Source organism: Chionomys nivalis, chromosome 18 (assembly GCF_950005125.1).
Source record: "Chionomys nivalis chromosome 18, mChiNiv1.1, whole genome shotgun sequence".
In the NCBI taxonomy this organism is placed as follows: domain Eukaryota; kingdom Metazoa; phylum Chordata; class Mammalia; order Rodentia; family Cricetidae; genus Chionomys; species Chionomys nivalis.
This window is the reverse complement of record NC_080103.1, coordinates 11468930-11491844: the sequence shown is the minus strand read 5'-3', so window position 1 is coordinate 11491844 and position 22915 is coordinate 11468930. Positions and strand designations below refer to the sequence as shown.

Sequence of the window (22915 nt, the reverse complement as noted above, 5' to 3'; positions counted from 1 at the left end):
CGACCTTAACACCAAAACCTGGGCAAGGTGGATTGGCAGGTTAGAACTTCAGTAGCTGTAGAGTTGGGAATGCTGCAGGTCAACAGGCAGTTTGCAGCTTCTCTGGGGTTACCTTCAGTTCCCCAAATAGCCAATCTTTGCCCAGCCTCCTATCAGACTGACATCTTAAAGCCTTTTGGAATGAATGAACTCAACAGAACCGGTGGGCTAGCACCAAGGACCACAGGGGAGTTCTCCCCTCCTCCCTGACACTGCCACCAATGTCCTTGAAAAGTGCCCTGGTTTTTGATTTTCTGTCTCTATAAAAATATCATGAAACATTTTCCACATCAGAACTTGGAACTTGGGGTGGGTGACCTAAATCCATAGCCCCAGACCATGGTCACTCATATTTGGTTCCAGAATAAACTCGTATCCTCTTTGTTAGAGCTTGGTCTCTGCACCAGTACCGAGCTGTAATTCCAGAGCCTCAACTGTTTAACAAGCCAGCCTGCTGATTTGGACATGCTTGCCTTTGAGTACCACTAGCACAGACATCTCTATACATCATTACAGACTGGACTAGCAGACGACTGTGGCGCTTTCTGCCTTTTGATCAGGATGTACTTAGTTTGTTTTTAAGGTAGGATCTATGAGCCCAGACTAACCTTGAACTTCTGCCACCCAAATGTTGCATTCACAAGCTTGTGCCAACACACCCAGGTCGTCCTTCCAATTCAGAAACTCTATAATTCTATAGAAAATAAAAATATAATTTATCATCCACCCAGTTTGCTTCTTCTTACTTTTTCCTCTTTTTTTTTTTAAAAAAAAACAGGCAGAACCCTTACTGTTTTCCCCTCGACAACAATGCAGCATTGGCAAGAACACAGAACTGGACTCCAGCGCTTTTCCCACTATCTAAGGGACAAAGGATAGGGATACTGGGACCCCGGAAGCCAGGCTACTTCCGCAGTCCATGTCCATGACATCAACTGTGGTGAGAAACATGGAGATGACGTGGAGAGTCTCCTGCCTAACATGGGCTCTAATCAGCCAAGCTCCTAGAAGCTTCTCATCAGACCAAGAAGGCCAAACACTGGCGGACTGATACATTTCTGAAGTCTGTCTCCAGGGGCCGAGAAAGCAAGATGGACATGCCGCACTGAGAAAGGGTGGCGCCATGTGAGGTCTGTCTCACCCAACGATGGCTTCAGGGAGGCAGCTGGCGGGGACCACGATGCTAGAGCACTTTCCTGAGCAGGGTGGCAACGGTGTGAGCACTCTACAGTAGCCATGAAGAAGCTTCCCCAGTGCCACTTTTTTTTTTGTTTTGTTTTGTTTTGTTTTTTGTTTTTCGAGACAGTGTTTCTCTGTAGCTTTGGTGCCTGTCCCTGAACTAGCTCTTGTAGACCAGGCTGGCCTCGAACTCACTGAGATCCGCCTGCCTCTGCCTCCCGAGTGCTGGGATTAAAGGCGTGCGCCACCGACACTAACTCAAGCTTCTGGATAGCCTGGCACTAGCTGGCAGTCGCAGCCGGTGTCTCTGAACTACAGGACTTCCTGCTGCACGGGTTCAGAGTGGAACAGGTCTGCTGCGCTCTAAATGGCTCCAAATCCAAAGGTACCCACAGGAAAAAACAGAGCGCCTTTATCCCTGAGAGCACGCGCTGTCTTTGCACCTTCTGGCCGGCTCTATTACCAGAGCCATCTCTATCCATTAACAAGTGAGAAATCTTCATTTCCCAAGGTAAAGAAACCTATTGCAAGGGGCGATTTTTCTCAGTCCTCTCAGAACCTTAGTGGATTCCTAATAAGAGAGGCGTGGAAAGAGAAGGAGGTGCTGGGGAGAAAGCAGAGAGGAAAAGTTCTAGGGGTGGAGGAAAGAAAGGCAGGAAGACCCCCCCCCCCCCCCCAGCTGCTAAAAACCCATCCTGTGGCTTTTCAAAGCTCGCTATGAGACTGATAACAGCAGGAGCCGAGACGGAAGTGGGGAGAGAGTTTTTAACAAGAGAAAGACACCAGCATAAGATTCAAGAGCAACCAGCGTGAGCGCCCAGCTTGAGAGCAAGGAAGAACTCTGTCCTGAGGTACCTGGGCTCTGGGGAGAGATGGAATGCCTGACAGAACTGCTCACATGAGGCCAAGCTTTCAGTGAGGCATGGAGAAGCCTGCTTCTCAAAGGGAAATAAATGTTCTCTGCCCTCAGAAACCTGAGGAAGAGATAGGCTTCTTATGGCAGTGGGCTGGCGTGCTCACTCTTCCTTCTCATGGGCTTGGCTGGCTCAGACATGCCTTCAAGGGGAAAGACCACACCCCATTCACGGGAGGGAAGTCTCTCTCCGTGAGCATTTTAGAGTTACCCCTGTCCAGCTTAACTCAGGCATGCTGGGCCAACTCCTCCAGGGGCTCCCTTTGGTTCTATGCTCATGGGAAGGTGGTGGGTGGAAAACACATATTTCTATAAATACAAAGGAGATGAAGAATCACCACAAGAAAGGTACCAAAGGTTGTGAAGCCTTTGCTCCAGCCCTCGGGTCTGGGCTGAGATGTGAGCTGCCTCTGTGAGGTGTCTCTGAGGGACATTCATGTCCTAGGCACCGGAGGTGGCACAAACAAGGGAAGCCTTAGTCGTGGTGTGGTTTGGGCAGAGTAAACCTCTAAATTCCTGGGGTTTAAAAAAAGCAATGTTTTGCCCTCAGTTCAGTTCCAGCTGCCTCCTTCAGAAGGCCTGTGAGTCAGAGCTGGTTGCTTCCTAGGGTGTGTGACCCCACGAGGTCAGACCACACTCGGGGTTTGTGAGTCTGGGGAGAAAATACATCTTCGCTTTTGTCAGCCTTTGCTAGGGAGTTGGTATTTGCTTCCATTAAAAATGCAGGTAAGGAGCCAGGTGTGGTGGCAAATGCCTTTAAGGCCAGCACTTGGGAGGCAAGCGGATCTCTGTGAGTTCGAGGCCAGCCTGGTTTACAAAATGAGTTCCAGGTCAGAGCTGTTACACAGAGAAACCTTCTGTCTCGGGATGGGGAGGGGGGGTGTTGCAGGCAAGGAGCCACAGGAGAATCTGCCATTAGCAGAAAGCACGGATAAATTCGAATCTCTTGGCAGCTGTTACACTTCATTGGACTAGACGAGGGCTGGAGTGCTAGCTGCTCCTGCAGAGGACCTGGTTCCCTCACACGGAGGCTCACGGCCATCTATAACTCCAGTTCCAGGGGATCCAGTGCCCTCTTCTGGCCTCCACGGGCACCACACACCCAAACAGTACACAGGCATACACCGAGGTAAAACAAACTATACACATAAAATAAAAAGAAATGATGGTCGTTGTCAGATGGACACCGGGGCTGAGGAAGGGTGTGTTAATCCATCATGTAGTCCAACAACCATCTTTATAGAATTTGCTTCCTTTATTATCCTATACATCTTGTTTTATTAATTCTAAGGCTGATTTTTTTATCCCATATATTATGAATGTTTTGCCTTCACACATACAAACACACGAACACATACACACATGCCCCCCCCCACACACACACATGCACCGCATGTGAGCTTGGACCCAACAGAAGCCAGAAGAGGGTGTTGGGTGCCCTCAAACTGGAGTTACAGACAGAGATGCCACCCTGTGGATGCTGGAATCCAGCCTTGTCTTCGGCAAGAGCAATGAGTCATTTCTCCAACCCATCTCATTAATTTTTTTACAAAGAGCATTTTAATTGATTTATTCCTTTACACATAACTGAAAGTGATTTACTACTGTACAGTAACATGTTGCAAAGGTAGTGAACGTACATTGTGACTGTATAGAGAAATACAAGTTTGCAGATTCATGCTACAGGATTGCAGGCTTTCTAGTGTTTCCACACATTCTCAGCAAGAGAAACAAAATACCCAAGATTAAAGGAAAATCAGACAAATCGTGTGGATTTGACTTCGCTAAAAACATCGTGGCTGCCTCCCTGTGAGCACAAGTGGCATGTTCTTCACCAGGTCTTCAAAAGGCTCCTTGGTCCCGTTTAAAATACAGTTTTACTATATTTATTTAGTGTGTATAGATGTGTGTGTGTGTGCGTGTGTGTGCATGCCGTACACGTGAAGGTCAGAGGACAGTTTGCAAGATTCGGTTACCTCCTTCCATTGTGACTGAACTCAAGTCCTTGGGCTTTGTGGCAAGCGCCTTTACCGGCTGAGCCATCTGGCTCTCCATAGTTCCCTTTGAGCCGGGGGGGGGGGGGGGGGGGGGGTGGGGGGGGTGGGGGGGGTGGGGGGGTGGGTGGGGGGGGAGGAAGCTGCGCTCCAGCTCAAGGGACCTGGTTAGAAGGGCAGGCTGAGAACAACAACCAAGGGCGCCAAGGCTTCCTCGGAACTCTGGTTTCTCATAAACTAGAGATGAGGGCGTTTACCACTTTCCTCCATCTCTTACCAAGGATTTCTGAGAGTCCAAGAAATCCCTGAGGTCAGAGCAGTTCAGGAAAACTAAAATGTGAGGATACCAACCCTATCTGCACCCTTCCCATCCCCTACCCCCAGAGCTCACCGCATTTCATGAGGGAGGCAGGACCTGCGGCTGGGGGCGTAATGGACCCAGAAAGTTCTGCCCTCCCATACCCCACCTCTCTTGATGCTAAAGAGCCATTAGTAGCTTCGAGCGCAGTCCTAGTCACTGGGCCCACAGGACCCAATCTCCTCTTCTCCACTCCTAGTTAAGGTTGTTGCCCCCACCTCCGACCTCGGATCCCCCCCCCCTCCGGCCCCTGCTCTTCTGCCTGGAGGAGTCCTGGGCTGGACTGAGCCAGGCAAAGCGGCGAAGGTCACACCCGGGGCTGGGAGGCAGCGCCCTCTAGCGGCGAGAGCTCCAGCCACCCATGCCTGCCCGCGGGACGCACCAGGTGCTCCAAGAATCAAGGTCACTTCTGACAAGGGAGTCCTTACTCGAATGGTTCCCGCCTACCCCCAAACCGGCTGAGGAGCCCAAACATACTTACACACTGTGTTCCAGCCAAACTTCATCACCGCGTAGCCACTCCGGCGGAGGGACGGGCTTCTTGCAGCAGGCCAGCCTGCCTGTCGTTCTGAAGTTGGAAGCGGTCCCTACTCCGCCCCTCTCATCCCATTGCACCAGTCCCTGAGGACACAATCTTCAAGAAGAGGCAGGACCTTCTGGCATCTCACAGCCAGCAAGTACACAGCATTGGTTACAAGCCAAATCTCCCAACCGGTCGGTTCTCCTTCACCTTCCTTCTCCCACCGCATCCTTCCGGTACCAACACCTAAAGTCAACAAAACTCCACTGCCATCCTACAACCTTCCCAGAGCCCCGGGCCCGCATTCCTCCTCTTCTAACCCTTGTAAACTGCATCCCCAACTCTGTTCTTGTCATAGCCCTTTATTCTTCACTGTTTGGGAATGGAATGAGATGGCTGTAAGGAGAGGCACCAAAGATACTGACTGCGAGGGGGTTAGGATCCCAGCTCCCCACCCAGTCTCTGTGACTTTTAGCAAGTCACACGGCTCCTCTAAGACTTCTGCACCGAGCACGTGGTTAATGATAGCTCAGAGTTTTACAAGCACTAAATACGACTGTGTATGAGCTGCAGCCAGTTGTGCGGCCGTAAGAATCAGCACGGCTAGCATTTATTGAGCAGTTGCGCTACGCCAGGCACCATGCTATGCTCACAAAGCTGCTAGATTGACCTCCATAGTTACCTTGGGGGAGAGAACGCTGTTGTCAACATTTTATTCATCGGTAAACTCATTTTCAGAGAGATTAAGATACGTTTCCAACATCAGACAACTAGTAAGTGTCAGACCAGATTTCAAACCCGACCTGACTAGGCGGCATCAAGCGCCATGTAGACTCTGTTTTAATGATCTCTCTGTCCACCACGTACCTACCTGGCAGATGCTAGATGGGATATACTAGTCAGATGTTTTCACTTCTCAGGGGCTTGACCTAGGGCCCAGCACAGAAGTCTAAGAAGCCTGATGTTGCCCCGGAATAGAGTTTTTAAAATGTACCTTATTGTTTTTGACATCTAAGCTAGTTGCACTGAAACTGAATCTGGCCTTGCAATACTGACAGTCTGAGCTTCGCTTTTTTGGCTAGTACACTATCAATTTTTAAACTGTTTGGTTTGTTTAGAAGAATATGTGTTCTGCAAAGAACTGTTGGAAGGACTTCTACAGTTCCATTGGGCTGGTTGTTCTTTAAATCTTCTATACATATCTTTTTATCACTTCACAGTTGAGGAAGCTGGATTGAACTATGGGTATCATTGTAGTTCCCATTTCTTCCAGCAATTTCTTCAAACTTTATATAGTTAAGGGTTATTACATAGTTTCAGGCTATCTTTTTCCATTGCTTTGTTTTTATGTGTATGGTGTTTTGCCTGCAAACGTGTTTGTGCACCAACGTGTGTGGTGTCTGTAGAGGCCAGCAAAGCATGTCAGTGACCTTATGTATTTCTTTATAAAACTGTACACTTTTGCCTTGTATTAACTTAGTTATGCTGACAATACTTAACCACTATTTTTTCATCCTTTTAGTTTTGAATTTCCACATCATTGCTCTTTTTAATGACATTTATTTTTATTTTTGTGTGTATTTGAGGAAGGGTCAGAGGTCAACTTTTAGGAGTCCATTCTCTCCTGTCATTCAGGTCCTGGGGATCAAACTCGGGGTGTCAGGGTTGGTGGCAGGCACTTTTACCCTCTGAGCAGTTTCACCAGCCCTCAGCAATCTTCAGCATTCCTCTTGCATGTAGTATATGGTCGGATTTTTTTCTGAGACAGAGTCTCACTGTGTAGGCCTAGCTGGCTGGTCTGCAACTCTCTGTAGACCAGGCTGGCCTCAAACTCAGAGAGATCTGCCTGCCTCTGCCTCCCGAGTGCTGGGATTATAGGCATGCCCCACCACTGCCCAGCCATGATGAAATCTTACTCCTCTGGATTGTAAACTGAAGCTCTTTCTTCTCTAAGTTGCTTTTGGTACTGATGTTTCATCAGAGCAACGGAAAAGAAACTAATACACAACACGGAAATCTATGCTTGGATCTGAAGAATTAATGTCACAAAAATTTCACTTCTCCCTAAGTTAAAATATACATTGAACATAACCTATTTTTTAAAATAACAATGGGGGAGATGTCCTCTTCTAGCTTCTACGGGCACAACACACATGTGGCTCATGAACATATATGCAGGCAAAACACCCATGCACAAAAATAAAAATGAAAGAAAAGTAATTGGACTTTCTTGGGCTGGAAAGGGTGATAAGAGAAGGCAATGGTGGAGATGAATATGATCAAGGTGCTGTCTCTGTGTATGAAAGAGCAATGAAATCCATAGCGCTATATAACTGATATGTGACAGAAATATGGTGTAGGGGGTGGAGAGATGGTTCAGTGATTAAGAACACTGGCTGCTTTAGCAGAGGATCAGGATTCACTTCCCAGGAACCACAGAGCTGCTCACAACCACCCATCTCTTAGCTCCAGGGGTCTGACGCCCTCTTCTGGACTCCTTGTGCACCTGCACGCAGTGCCCAAAGATACAAATAATAAATCTTTAAATATACAACTGAAAAACCAGAAACAGGATTTATAACTATTTCTGGTTTTCTCCCTCAAATTCTGAAGCTCAAGTCTGTAATGTACACCAGTGGCTTGTATTTTGAATACTTATTCCCCAGTTCATGGTTAACAGCATCTTAAGGAGCCTGGCTCACCAGAGGTGAGCCGACCAGCCTCTTCTGGCCCAGTTCTCTGTGTCACGCTTGCTGTCGTGTAAACAAACCTACGCCACAAGCTCTCTCCACCAAAAGCCACGTCCCTAAGCCTCCCGTGCTATAACAAGCTGGCATCCCTTTGAAGCCATGAGCCAAAGTCGTCCTTCCCTTCCTGGAGCTGCTTCAGTAAGTGAAACAACTGACCACAAAACTTGTGAGTATACCTCTTCAAGAAGGTACAGACTGGAAATATATATATCACACAGAAGATTCTTAAAAGCCGTAGAGTGTGTGTATACAAACCAAGATGGCATAGCCTCTGCATCCTTTAGCCATCTGGTACAGCAAGGGTCTTGGGTACACACCCACACAGCATTTACTATGATGAATACTGTAGGCAACTGTAATACAACAGTAGGTAGTTATATATCCAGATACAGATAATGTACAGTAAATATATATATATATCTCCTACACGATGCCCATTTGACATACTAAATTATGATAGATATAATTTAAGCCCATATTTATAAAACTAATCGAGTTCAGTTTTTAAATGAATAATAGAGGTTGATTTGACTCCTGATTCTAGACAGGGAAAGGTCCAAGTGTGTAGCACTAGCATCTGCTGAGGGGCCTGCCTGCTACATTATAGCAAGGTGGAGAGCCTCCATTTTAAAAACAATTTAAGAGTAATAAGAATAATTTAAAATAATTCATCACTAATGGTGATGGCACACTGAGAGATACATCACTAGATGAGTTCATGGCTGTACAGCATAGAGCATATGCATACAAACCAAGACGCCACAGCCTCTGCACACCTTGGTCATCTGGCACAACCTTTTGCTCTTGGGTTACACATCCGCATGGTATGTTACTATAATGATACTGTAGGCAGCCATAATACAACAGTATTTATACATCGAGACACAATATATACTAAAATTAGGGGCCGACGGCTTTAAATTGAACGCCTGGAGAAAGCATTTTCTGTGCCTGGAGTCTGCAGGTCTGGGAATATCTTCAGAGCATGAGTGATGGAAGCCTGGGGCATGATTGAGCATTGCTGTGCACTGCATAGCAGCTACTCTAAATAGGTCAGACCCCAAATCCTGGGCTGGATCCCCAGCACCTCAGAAAGAAACTGACTTCAGTCATAAAGTAGCCTTAGCTCACGATAACATTTTTACTTTACAGTCTCCTTAATTTTTAAATTTAGCCTAAAACATAACCATGCCAGTTTGGTTGGCCCATGCATATAATCACAGCTGGGTAGGCTGAGGCAAAAGGCTTATGAGTTTGAGGCCAGTCTGGGGAAAAGTTCCTACAAAGACATTGTACACATTATACAGCTGTATAAGAATTGTGTGTGTGCGGTGTGAGACAATTCTTGTATTCTGTCAATTATGCTTTAAATAAACGCTGATTGGCCATTAGCCAGGCAGGATGTATAGGTGGGACAACCAGACAGGAAGTAGAAGTGGGGCAATGAGAACAGGAGTATTCTGGGAAGAAGGAAGCTCTTCCTGAGTCCTGCCCAGACCACAGAAGAAGCAAGATGTGATCTACCTTGCTGAAAAGGGTACCGAGCCATGTGGCTAGCATAGATAAGAATAATGGGTTAATATAAGTTATAAGAGCTAATGCAAAGCCTAAGCTAATGGGCCAATCCGTTTATAACTTATGAAGACCTCTGTGTGGTTTCTTTGGGACTTGCCAGCTGTGGGAACTGGGCAGGACAGAAACCCCAACAATCAGGCTCGTTCACGTTACGTGTGTGTGTGCACATATATACATATGTTCTTATCCTATAAGCTTTCCCAATTCTTAAACCTTTTCTGTTAAAAATGAACACATTCAATAAAAAAGAAAAACACAACACATGTAACCTATGTCTGCAGAGGTCAAGGTCATTAATGTTACTGTCTTACATCTTCAGTATCGTCCCACTAGAAGGCCTTCAAGGCTGTCATCCCCTGAGACGCCACCATCTTTTTCTGGCATCCCTCATGAAAGACCTGCCCAAGCTCCTCTTGCGTGGGACCCTTCAGATATTCATGCATGGCAGCTTGCTTGGTGTCTCTGTTGATGAGCAGGTGACAAACTACTAGAGACCTCAGTGTTGAGGTCTCTGTTTTCAAAGCTAGCTGAAGTCTGCAAAGTCTGCGAACCCCTTCACCGTGGTTTTCTTGTTATTCTCTTTTCCTCTGGCCTCCTTTTCCCTTTCCTCCACTCTCTTTTCCTCGGTTCTTTTTCCTCTTGTCCTTCAAGTCACTCATTTCTGCCCCATTTCGTTATAATCTCTAAGGACCACTGATGTCCGTGCTGTCTGTCGCTGGCTGAAATGCTGATACACAGCACATGCCCGTGTAATACTCTCTTGTATGAATGAACCAAATTTACCAAGTCAGCCTCCTGTTGACTTTTCCTTTCTATTTGAGTGCTTTTTAAAATGTGGATATAATTTTGCTTAAACAGAATTAGGTTATTTAAATATATTAAAATAAAATAATAAAAATATTAGGAGAAAATAATCTCAACCCAAGGGAAACTTTATTAAAACAATATTGGAAACTCAAACATTCTTTAAATTAAAACTTTATTGTAAAGAATTTGCAAATAAAAAAAAATCACACATCAAAATTAGCCCTGCCCAAAGTCCTTGCATTTTAGTAAATGCCTACGGAGCTGAGACAGGCACTCCGAAGCTTCATGTCGGATCTTGGGCTTTCATTAGCTAATATATTTTTTTGTGCTTACCCATCACCAAAATATCCATGGAAGAGTTGAAACTGGAGCAATGTTAGCTTTGTATCTGCTTTCAGGACACAGTGCCCTTTACCTGAGTTCAGTCCTTCCTCGGTCCCTCATATTTGCACTTTCTTCTCTCCTTTTTATATACTACATATTTACCCACATGGACATTTGTTTACATATAGGCATATACATATAGTTGCATATATATGGATGGATGGATATAACAGGGGCTATTTGCCAAATAAGCCCATGAAAACTAGGCAACATCTCTCAGTCCAGCCCGCTCCATTCCTCTCTCCAGTTACACCTTACTTGATCTTCTTATATCACTTCCAAACCCTCTGTGCCCTGGGGCTCTCTCTTCATCTCCATCACACTTTGAGAAACTTCAATAAGTGCCTAAAATAGGGAGACAGTCCCAGAGGTCTGGAAGGCTTCAGCTAATGTGTGTCTGTGCTTTCAGGGGTGTGAGGCCACAGAGCAGCAAAGCCAACACTCACGTGGAATTCCCGGGGCTGCTGAAAACATGCAAATCCTGATGCCACCTGGCCAAAGCTGCTGTGCCCTAGCCATCCTGCTGGCAATCGTGGACTTCCAATGTGGTGGTGAGTATAGGTGCCGGGACAGAGACGGCCACTGGGGGAGAATCCGGGGCTCAGGGGAAGGAATTCCCCATGCATGTTTTCTTGTAGGAAAAAGTCTTGACACAAGCGCTGATTTCTCTGTGGAGATTTTCCCTGGTTCTTCCAGGCACACACGAGTACTCATTATCTCCCTCAATAGTATATTATACTATTATTATAGTAACTGCATAATTTGGTGGAAATGTTTTATTTTGTGGTAATAAATGATAGATATATAGACAGATAGATGATAGACAAACAGGCAGACAGACAGATGAACAGATGGATAGACGATAGACAGATAGATGATAGATGGATGATAGATGATAGATAGATAGATAGATAGATAGATAGATAGATAGATGATAGACAGATGGACAGACAGGCAGACAGACAGACAGACAAATAAATTAGATGATAGATAATTCCAGTTCCAGGAGTCCATCACCCTCTTCTAACCTCCTTGGACACCAGGCAAGTCCATGTTGTATATAGATATACGCAGGCAAAACACCCATAAACATAAAATGTACACATCTATTTTTTTTTAAATTAATGCAGCTTAAGTAATTTTCTAAGATTTTATTTTTAAAAAAGAAAAAGAAACTGTGCTGGGAAGACAGTTTAATCGGTAAAGTGCTGGCCAAACACAAAAACATGCCAAGGATGGCGGTGGCATGTACTTGTAATCCCAGAACCAGGGAGGTGGAGACGGGAGGATCCTTTGGGCTTACTGGCCAGCCAATCTAGCCAGAGACCCTGTTTCAAAAGAGGTAAAGTGTTCTTAAAGATGCCACTGAAACTGTCCTCTGACCTACACACACACACACCACACCACACCATACCACACTCACATACACACCACACCACACACACACACACATACACCCCACCCCACACTCACACCCCCCACTCACACATACACACACACCACACACCACACTCACACACACATACCACACTCACACATACATACACACACCACACACATCACACCACACTCACACATAAACATACCACACACACACACATACACACCACACTCATGCATAAAAACAATCCTTTCTCTTTGAGGGCTTTGTCCTTTGAAGAGGGGAGATGGCATTAGTGACCGCTTCATCCATGGCAGGCTTCCACCCAATCTTGCAGCAGGGCCATCACTCTGCTGGAAGCCCTCCTGACCGTCCGGTGACAGGAAGTACCAGGCACGAGGCACACTAGCCCCATCTGGCAGTTCCTAGATAGACCCAGGTGGTCCATGGCTCCAGCAGCATCCATGCCGTAGCTTTTGCTCAGATGCTGAAAACAGTACAATACCATGTAGCCACCCATGGAGGGATCTTCTGCACACACAACCCCTCGACTCTTGGTGTCTGTGAACCAGGTGAGGTCCACCACCACAAAGACGCCCCGAGAGGCCGACTTGGTGGCCATTATGTCCCTGTCTCTCCTTGCTACTCTCAATCAACTCATCTCATCTTTTCCTCTCTTCAGACTGCCACTCAGCCCTGCTCCTCCTGGGGTTCCTTTGGACAAGGTAGACACCTATGTTTGCTGCTGTTGCTTCCCCCAACACTTATTTTGGGGGGCCTGTTTGCCCTTGAGGGGAATTGCCTGGTCACAACTACATTGGTAGAATCATACCACGAGAGTAGAATTTTTGAGACTTTATTGCTTCTCATCTTTGGCTTGAAAATACACCTGAGACCTGTCCTGACACACAGCTCTCCTGTCTTACCTTCCTGGAGTTTCGTCTCATATCCCTCCTCACTTCCTGCAGACCCCAACTAAGGCTTCCCAGGCATTTGTGTGTATGACGTACCACTGATTTCTCTCCCAAGACAGAAAATATTTCAGAGCACTCGTTCGCATTCATACAAGAATGAAATTTCACCCTGCGAACATGTTCACCCCATTGGTATAGGGCATCCTCCCAAGCCATCCACCCTACTACCTCCACTGCCACTGCCTCCATCTCTACCAAGTGGCATTTGCGTGTCTTGCCTCTACCCATGGCTGCTGGTACTGCCTGGAATCTGGATTGCAGTATTTTGCTAATCTTTTAAAATTTATTTTATTTTTATCTATGTTGTCTATTATTATTGGGGTTTTTTTTGTTTTGTTTTGTTTGTTTTTTGAGACAGGGTTTCTCTGTGTAGACCAGGCAGTCCTCAAACTCACAGAGATCGCCTGCCTCTGCCTCCCGAGTGCTGGGACTAAAAGTGTGCACCACCACTGCCTGGCTTGTATTTTGGTGATCTTTATGTTGGGCTGTACCCTTGAGAGCAGAACTCTGATGGTTTGAATGAGATGTCCTGGATAAGTCTTGGTATTTGAATATTTGGTGCTCAGTTAGTGGCTATTTGGGAAGGATTAAGTTGTATGGCCTCGGGGGCTGGAGAGATGGCTCAGTGGTTAAGAGCATTGCCTGCTCTTCCAAAGGTCCTGAGTTCAATTCCCAGCAACCACATGGTGGCTCACAACCATCTGTAAAGAGATCTGGCGCCCTCTTCTGGCCTTCAGGCATATATGCAGACAGAATATTGTATACATAATAAATAAATAAATATTTAAGTTGTATGGCCTTGCTGGAGAAGATGTGTCACTGGGGGGCAGGCTTGGGGTTTCAAAATCCTCTTACCCCTCTCAGTGTGCTCTCTCTTGCTTATGGGTTTAGATGTGAGCTCTCAGCTATTCCTGCCACCTCGCCTTTGCTCTGCCATCAATGGATTCTAACCCTCCCTGAAAAATTAAAGGTTTTTTTTTTTTTTTTAATAAGTTGCTTTGGTCATGGTGCTTTGTCATAGCCATAGAAAAGTCACTAAGATAGTCCCCTCCCCCCAGCATCATGAAGTAGAAACTTCACATGGATGTATCTGGTCCCTTAAGTCTCACCTCCCAGGAAAATTAGAGGAGGCGGGCAAGGTGCTTATTGTCCCAGGAACAACTAGAAATTGTGTTTCCCATCTGCCAGTGTCACTGTCAGACAAGTCTCACACAAGACACTCTAGTGACAAGGACCAGCTAGGTGTGACTTAAGGAACTCTCCCTGACTTCTTATGGTAACTCCTGCATCCCTGTTTCAGGATGCATCCAAATCACCAGCTCAGTATCCCAGAAAGGAGGACAACTGGTCTTCACCTGCACTTTGTGGCACAAGAGGGGCGAAGCCGAGGGGCTAATACTCTTCTGGTGCAAAGACAGGCGGTCTGACTGTTCTCCCGAGACCAGCTTAGAGCAGCTAAGGGTGAAAAGGGATCCTGGGACAGATGGCAGCAATGAACAGCAATCTCAGTTGGTGTTCACAATACACCAAGCCACATCATCAGACAGTGGGACCTACCAGTGCTGTGCCCGAAGCCAGAAGCCAGAAATCTACATTCATGGTCATTTTGTCTCTGTTACAGTCACGGGTAAGTCCCTAAGAACCAAATGCAGCCAGAGGATCAGTGAGTGGGGCTGACAGTAGGAATTTCGAGTAGCGAGTTGAGGTCCTAAATAGCAATCCCCTTGAGCATCCTTCCTCCCTTGAGCACCCTTCCTCTCTTGAGCATCCTTCCTCCCTTGAGCATCCTTCCTCCCTTGAGCACCCTTCCTCTCTTGAGCATTCTTCCTCCCTTGAGCATTCTTCCTCCCTTGAGCATCCTTCCTCCCTTGAGCACCCTTCCTCCCTTGAGCACCCTTCCTCCCTTGAGCATCCTTCCTCCCTTGAGCACCCTTCCTCCCTTGAGCATCCTTCCTCCCTTGAGCATCCTTCCTCCCTTGAGCACCCTTCCTCCCTTGAGCATCCTTCCTCCCTTGAGCATCCTTCCTCTCTTGAGCATCCTTCCTGCCTTGAGCATCCTTCCTCCCTTGAGCACCCTTCCTCCCTTGAGCATCCTTCCTCCCTTGAGCACCCTTCCTCCCTTGAGCACCCTTCCTCCCTTGAGCATTCTTCCTCCCTTGAGCATCCATCCTTCCTAGAACATTCTTCCTCCCTTGAGCATCCTTCCTTCCTAGAACATCCTTCCTCCCTTGAGCATCCTTCCTTCCTTCCTCTTACTCAGTCCTCTGCCAGCACCACATGGCTAATATACCTCATGTTAAACCTTTCTTCAAAGTATATGTATGAAGGTAATCTCATCTTTGTCTTTACTGTTCAGCATCTTTATAGAATGGCCCTTTCATTCTCATTAGAAGACTGAGTCTTCAGGAAGTGCAGGGATTTATTTAATGCCACTCATCAACTGGACTAGTAACCATAGAGGAGAATAGGGATGTTTATTAAAAGGCACTGCCTAGTAATAATAATAATAATAATAATAATCAACCCAGGCCTTTTGATGACTACTCTGCAGTTCTCTCAGTGAAGAGCCTGTATTTCCCAAATACACAGAGATGGGTTTAAAATAAAATCGGTGATTTCCCTAAGAAGCATTTGACTCTAAGAAATGAACCTACTCCAGCTACTGGATTAGAACAGAAAAATAAAGCAGGAAGTGTGGATAGCCCCCACGAGTTCAGTTTTCTAGAATCAGAAGCCAGAAAGCTGAACAGGACCCAAAACAGTCCATCAGGGTCTCAAGCTCACCAAGGGAACAAGGCTTCCAGCCTCTGCCTATACCCTTCGTGTCCCATCACCTCCCCATTGAATCTCACTATGATGACTCTAGCCAAGCTGTAGAAAGGGCCCATCTGGGACTGAGCCTTCAGAATTCTGTGGAAAACGCACCTTCTACCTACAATTCTATACCCAGCCAAACTACCAATCTATATGAGACGAGAGACACTGTTGGATGTACAATGGCTTGAAAAAGCTTGCCATCTGTGAACGTTTCTCAATGCTGGAGATTGAGCCCACGACCTAGAACATGCTAAGTCAGTACTTTGTCACTGAGCCACATGCCAGCCTCATACAATTTTTTTTAAAGATTTATTTATTGGTTATATACAGCATGTTTTTCCTGCACACCAGAAGAGGGCATCAGATCTCATTACAGATGGTTGTGAGCCACCATGTGGTTGCTGGGAATTGAACTCAGGACCTCTGGAAAAGCAGTCAGTGCTCTTAACCTCTGAGCCATCTCTCCAGCCCCTCATACAATTTTTTTTTTTAAAGAATCCACCAATCCAGCATGGTGGCACATACCTATAATCTCAGCACTCTGGCAAACAAAACTGATTCTAAGTTTTGGGCCTGGACTACATAGCTAGACCATGTCAGCAAACACACAAATAAACATTATCTTAGCCCTCCACCCACAGTAAATAAAAAATCTGAGAGGCAGGGCCTTTTAATAAACATTCCTATTCTCTTTTATGGTTACTAATCATTCAAATGGTCCACTTCTCTTCAGTTAGATCTATATTTTCTTCTTTCCTTGCTTGCTGCTACCTACCTAAACGACCCGTCACTTGGCACTTCTAACTATTCTTTCTTCCACCAAAATCCTCTCCCCCGGCTTCTGTGAGTGTTCTCTGACTGGTTTAATTTCTCCTTTACATTGCCTCTATTTCCTATCTATCAAAACTAAGTCCTTAAGCTGGGCAGTGGTGGCACACACCTTTAATCCCAGTACTCAGGAGGCAGAGGCAGGTGGATCTCTTGTGAGTTCGAGGCCAGCCTGATCTACAGAGTGAGTTTTGGGACAGGCTCCAAAGCCACAGAGAAACCCTGTCTCAAAACAACAACAACCCCCTCCCCCCAAAAAAACAAAACAACCTAAGTCTCATCTACCTAACTTCCCTCCCTCCCCCGAGTTTACATCTACCCTGGTTTAAACCTGCACTTCACAAGCGATCCCCAAGTCACCTTCTCCAGCTCTACCTCCTTTTCAACACTTTAACCGAACACCCCACTATCAGCTGGACCACCTCCTGGCAGCACCCCATCTCCCCAAACTTGTCTTCTTGAGACTAGCATCTGTCCATGGCTCTCGGTCAAAGTCCTGGTTTCTCGTTTTCTTCACCCATCTAATAAGTTACTACAAGTTTCCCCATGTCTACTATTTTCTTTTCAAATGTTTCCCAAGTTTCTCTCACATCACAGTTAAAACATTCCTCTCAACTTTAACAAGTGGGGTCCTTGAGATTGCCAACATTTCCTCTCTCACACTTGCTACAGGACCTATTGTTCAATACATGGGCCACCACCCCTGTATTGTCCAATTCACTTGAGATTGCCACAGACTTAGCTAGAAAGTTCGCGTGTATGTTCTATGCCATCATTCAGAGAATTAAAGGCTTCTTAGTGTCTACAATGTCTTAATCACATTAGCTTATATGAGGTGCTAGCTCATTAGTTCTCAACCTGTGGGTCACAAGCCCTTTGGGGGTCAATATCCGATATCCCACAATCAGATATTTACATTACAACTCAGAACAGTAACAAAATTACAGTTGTAAAGTAGCAATGAAATAATCTTATGGCTGGGGGTCACCGCCACACGAGGAACTGTATTGAAGGGTCGCAGCATTAGGAAGGCTGAGACTCACTGCTCCAGGCAATTTCATTGTATTTATCTGGCCCCTCTGCTCCAGTTAAACTGGCTATTCTCCTGCCTCCTCTTCATTCTTTTGATGGACACTCCCTGTGTATCCTGAGCACAATGCCAAGCGCTGGACAAAAGAATGGGGTGCAAGAGTCCTTGCTCCTTATAACCCGGTGTTCACAGTTTCCCAATGCGCCCCAGTGTTTCTAATTGAGTGACAGGCACTCAGCACATATGATCGTCAGCTGTGGAAATAAGGTCCTTCTGGAAGGTAAGAGCAGACAGGCAACAGGCGGCACTAATAAACAGTGCCCACCGTGTACTGAGCGCTAGCATGCACCTGGCATTGTGCTGATAGTCGTCTTCACAGACTTTCAGGAGGTGTTGTTGTCCCGGGACACATTCTCAGCGCTCACTCAGAGGGCAGCAACAGACACTCCAACCCTATTCCCGCGCCCAAGGTTCTTATTTATTTATTTATTTATTTATTTATTTATTTACTTATTTATTTATATATTTTGGTTTTTCGAGACAAGGTTTCTCATATTATATAGCTTTGGAACTTGTTCTGTAGACCAGGCTGGCCTTGAACTCACAGAGGTCCACTAGCTCAGCCCAAAATTTTAACTTATGTTAAATTACTCTATCTATTATAGAAGACTGTTTATAATGAACACAATTGAGGAAACCCAAGTCCAAGGTGAGCTGTTTTCCCTTCCTGTTAAAAACTCTAGAGCTCCTCCGAGGTTGACTTGTCTCTGTACCTGCTGAAGGCTAGGTTCTGTATTTATTTGCTCAGTTTAAGCCTATCACCACAGCCCGCAGAAATCAAAACTGTTTATTCAGAAAGTGGATTATGCTGCCGGGCATTCTTTGAGATCACGTGGGAAAAGCAACAAAAGAAAGTCCTAACCTCTGACCCCCCTCTCCTAATCTGTGATTCTCTTTTGAACCTGGAACAGGGAACCACACTGAGATAAGACCGAGACAAATGCAGGACCATATTGACAGCACTCCCAGTTCAGACTTCCTGCAAATAAAGGCCTGCGGGATGCTGGTCACCATCCTGGTGGCTCTTCAAGGTATGTTCAGAAGAGATTTCAGCGCTCCAAGATATGAGTTTGTATCCTTGCCAGCTTAATTATTTCCTAGGTGGGAAAGCACAGAAAGGAACGAGGGGAAAACATGTTCCCCAAGGCCTGGCCATCTACAGAACAGTGCAAACCAGTATGTGGGTGAAACCGGCTTAAAGTTACTAAAGTCCTCATACTGTAGCTATGTGGAGACAGACAAATCGGACTTCCCTCTGGGTAAGAGGTCGGGCCTCTTAGGAAAGGCCTGTGGGAGACAAGGAACACAGCTGCCCCCACTCACTCATGAACACAGTAATGCCAAGACAAGCCACAGGTCTCTAGTTATTATACAAAGATGAACAAGGCAGGAGACAGGGTCGGCCTGAGGTAGAGTCTGAACACAGCACCTCCACAAAGATGATGACTGTACTGAGTATTAAGACTGAGACATTTAATAATTTTCCACTAAGATTTTGCATAACAAATACATGATACGAGATTTTTGACTGTCCTTGGCAGCCAAAGGGGGACATGAGGATGGAGCAGTCTGGTCATTTACTAATACTGAATACAAGTTTCCCTAGTGGGTTAAGCTATATTCTTGTTAATAAATGCTATTTCTACGGGCACACTTTGAGTACACACTCAAAGGGAAACGGGGTCCACCTTGCACTATCGCCACTACCTGACTCCAGAGTCACCCCAGAACAGCAAGGCCTCTCTCCCAGTGCCCTTTTCTAGTCAAGAACAAAGCCTTACATTCAACTATTTATTTTCTCCCATACTCAAGGAGCTCTGAAGGTACACAAAAGAAGCTGTGTGAGTGAGACATGGTCTCCCCATGCAGCCCAGACTGGTTTCCAACTCAGTCCTACCCCAGGCGTCGGACCATTGGGATTACAGGTGTGAAGAGCCATGTCCAGCTTTTTCTTCTCTTTCTCCTCCTCCAATCCAAGCCTTAGCAGACAGAGGGAAAAGGCAGTGTTCAGCAGAAAAATGTACGTGTTTCCGAGAGCCTTAGCGATATCATGGAGACCAAGTTATAATGCTTTTTCTTCCATGTCCCTGTGCCTCCCTCTGCGCCTCCCACACAGCCCAGATACTATGTTCACACATTTCCTCATTCCCTTTCTAATCACGAGAGCCTATCAAACAGCCACCTCAGGATGGGCGAGACGTCTCAAATCAGGTGTTGCTTCTTAGTCTAAGTTGTGAGGTAGTGATACAAACCATTCATTTTCTTTCGACAGCTCTATAAACCTTATGACAAAAAAAAAAAAAACCTTCAAAAGAAGGTACAGCAAGATAAGTCTAAGTCTGACAACGCACACAAGAAGAACGGAACGGGGACCAGATGCCGAGCAGACCAAGAATCTGGAGGGCCAGCAAGATGACTCAGCCAAGAACTGGAGCTTACCTGCCAAGCTTTAGCTCAAACCTCTGCACCCACATGGTGGAAGGAGATAACTGACTCCCCCAAGCTGTCCTCTGACCTCCACGGGAGTGCCGTGCTCTGACCCCAATAAATAAAATCATTCCAGGGATCTGGCAGAGCGTTTGGCATACTTCTGGATCTTCCTTCCTTATTACCAGTGCAAGTTTACCTACTCCCGCCTCAGTGCCAAGAGAGAAAACATGTTACAAGTGTGGTTGGTGTGCTGGCCTTAAATACCAGGTATGTTTTATACCACAGAATAATGGTTCGTCTCCCCTGCAACACAGTAAAATAAGCAAGTTCTAGTTTTATACGTGTGTACGATGCATCTATGCATGCACACTGAACACGCAGAGGTCAGAGAACAACTCCTGGGAGCTGGTTCTCTCCTTCCTCTATGAGGGCTGGAAATCAAACTCAGGTGGCCAAGCTTGTGCAAGTGCTAACAGCTGTCTAACTCCAGGCTCTGACACCCTCGCACAGACATACAGGCAGGCAAAGCACCAACACAAATAAAAATAATAAATTATAAAAGAAAACTGTGCTTCTAACTGGGCTGTGGTGGCGCACACCTTTAATCCCAGCACTTGGGAGGCAGAAGCAGGTGAATCTTGTGAGTTCGAGGCCAGCCTGGTCTACAGAGTGAGTTCCAGGACAGCCAGGGCTACACAGAGAAACCCTGTCTCAAAACCAAACCAAATAAAAAACGGCTGTACTTCTGATTAGAAAAAATGGCCACCACAAGCCGCAGCCAGGATCTCAGTGAGAAGAAAAAGCTATAACAGATACTTTGTTTATGTGCACACCATCCAATCTGTCACAAAGAAAATGTAAAAAGAGAAGAAAAAAAGATCTCAAACTTGAATGTCTACAGTTCCTCTTGTCCAGGACATCTTCTAGCTCAGTTAAGAGCTACACTTGGTCCTGGTACACGCCCCTAGTCATGCACACTGTACTCTGATTTCCATTAGAACCCCCTAGGACAGTGTCACCCGTGTGCCCAGACAAGGACATTAGTACCAGCCGGAATTTCCTCCCGCAGGAATGACACTGTCCCATTAACTCTTTCCCAGCTCCATTCATAGAACTTTGGAGATTCGCTCTGGAAACTCTTAAGAGCAGTCTCCTCCTTTAATCCCACAACTCTGAATTCATCATCTTGAATAAATATATACACACATATATTCATATAAATAATGTATAATGATTCATATATATTCATATAATAACATTGTACGTACTATACAATTAGAGTAGTGTACAAGCTGAGGCCCGGCTGGCCCAGTAATGGCTGTCCAACAGAAGGTCCAAGGATCTAGCAGTTGCACAGTCTACTAGGTTGGATGTCTCAGCTTGTCTTCAGTATTTGCTGGGATCCTGAAGAAGTAGGTGTGACGTTTTCACTTGATGGCAAGTGAGAATGAAGCTGCCATCAAGAGCAAGGGCAAGCAGGCAAAGAGCAGAAGCTTCGTCCTTCCATGTCCTTTGTAGAGGCTGCCACCAGAAGGTGTGGCCCAGATTAAACGTGGATCTTCCCACATCGAAAGATCCAGATTAAAGATAGGTCTTCCCGCATCAAATGATTTAATTAAGACAAATCCCTCACTGGTGTGCTGGTGTGTTGCTTTTATTGGTTAATGAATAAAGAACTGCTTTGAACCTATGGCAGGGAAGAACAGAACTAGGCAGGGAAAGCTAGGATGTATGCTGGGAGAAAGAAAGGCAGAGTTAGGGAGACGCCATGGAGCCGCTAGAGACAGATGTGCTGGAACTTTGCTGGTAGGCCACGACCTCGTGGTGATGCACAGATTAATGGAAATGGTTAAATTAATATGTAAGAGTTAGCCAATAAGAAGCTATAGGTAATGGGCCAAGCCGTGATTTAAATAATACGGCTTCTGTGTGATTATTTCAGTTCTTAGCTAGCCGGGAAGCTGGGAAGAACAAGCGGCCTCCCCCAACAGTGTGCCCTTCATTTTCAGATTTTAGTTCATTCCATATGTTGGCAAGTTGACAACCAAGAATAGCCATCGCAAAGTAGGGCAATGGTGGCACACACTTTTAATCCCAGTACTCGGGAGGCAGAGGCAAGTGGATCTCTGCGAGTTTGAGGCCAGCCTGGTTTACAGAGCGAGTTCCAGGGCAGGTTCCAAAGCTACAGAGAAACCCTGTCTCAAAATTAAATAAATAAACAAACAAATAAATAAATAAAACAAAAAAATAAATAAGTAGCTATCACAAGCATGTTTATCTTCCCATTTCTTTACCACAGAGGAAAAGGTTTTGCCCTTAATATTTAAGTATCTATTATACAAACCCTGCTTCTACAGTCTGCTTCCTTCACTGATGTCAGTGAGTCTCACAGCAGCTTAGCAGACAACTCTGAAGCTTCCCTCACTTCGAAACCCCTTTGGTGCAATTTAGACGAGACAGACGAAGCTTTTCTTGAGTGATCTTGCTCTCCTTGAGGAACAGCACTTGTAGCCAGACAGAAACTGAAGTATGCAAGAGGTCACGGGAAATTCAATGTGCTACCAAACATGTATCAATAGTATTAACCCTGGTATGGTACACCTATAGTCCCAGCCCTTGGGAGGCTGTGGCAGGAGGATGGTGAGTTCAAGGCCAGCCTGGACTATAGAGCATGACCCTGTGACAAAAAGAAAGGGGGGGGGCTAGTGTACAACTGAAGCTTAGTTTTAATGTATGCTCTAAGAGTACTTGATGTCCTTGGTTCAGTTCCTCAGTCCCCTCAAAACCATAAACACATATAGACAAAATAATTAATAACCAAGCCAAGCGTGGAAATGCACACCGGTCTTCCTAGCCCTGGAGGCTAAGGCAGTAGG

General features: G+C 45.8%; 2 protein-coding genes across 2 annotated transcripts in view; one reads left to right on the top strand and one right to left on the bottom strand.

Annotated features, from left to right (window-relative positions):
- Positions 1 to 5040, bottom strand: part of Pdzk1 (PDZ domain containing 1) — a 55510-nt gene extending 50470 nt beyond the window's left edge. The window contains exon 1 of the mRNA XM_057792904.1: positions 4965 to 5040. The gene's annotated coding sequence lies outside the window, so the exon portion shown is untranslated. The remainder of the gene's footprint in view (positions 1 to 4964) is intronic.
- Positions 1951 to 20188, top strand: Cd160 (CD160 molecule). Its single transcript, XM_057792910.1, has 5 exons — positions 1951 to 2069; positions 10929 to 11070; positions 14175 to 14501; positions 18521 to 18640; positions 19882 to 20188. Exons 2-5 carry the CDS (start codon positions 10992 to 10994, stop codon positions 19887 to 19889), a joined length of 534 nt encoding a protein of 177 aa, XP_057648893.1. The 5' UTR covers positions 1951 to 2069; positions 10929 to 10991; the 3' UTR covers positions 19890 to 20188.
- The last annotated feature ends 2727 nt before the right edge of the window (positions 20189 to 22915 follow it).

Bases quoted from the DNA above. Each gene is read 5' to 3' on its own strand.
- Cd160 (XM_057792910.1), top strand. From the start codon at position 10,992: ATGCAAATCCTGATGCCACCTGGCCAAAGCTGCTGTGCCCTAGCCATC. The intron at 11,071-14,174 runs GTGAGTATAGGT...TCCCTGTTTCAG, and splicing joins CGTGGACTTCCAATGTGGTG to GATGCATCCAAATCACCAGC. The intron at 14,502-18,520 runs GTAAGTCCCTAA...AACCTGGAACAG, and splicing joins TGTCTCTGTTACAGTCACGG to GGAACCACACTGAGATAAGA.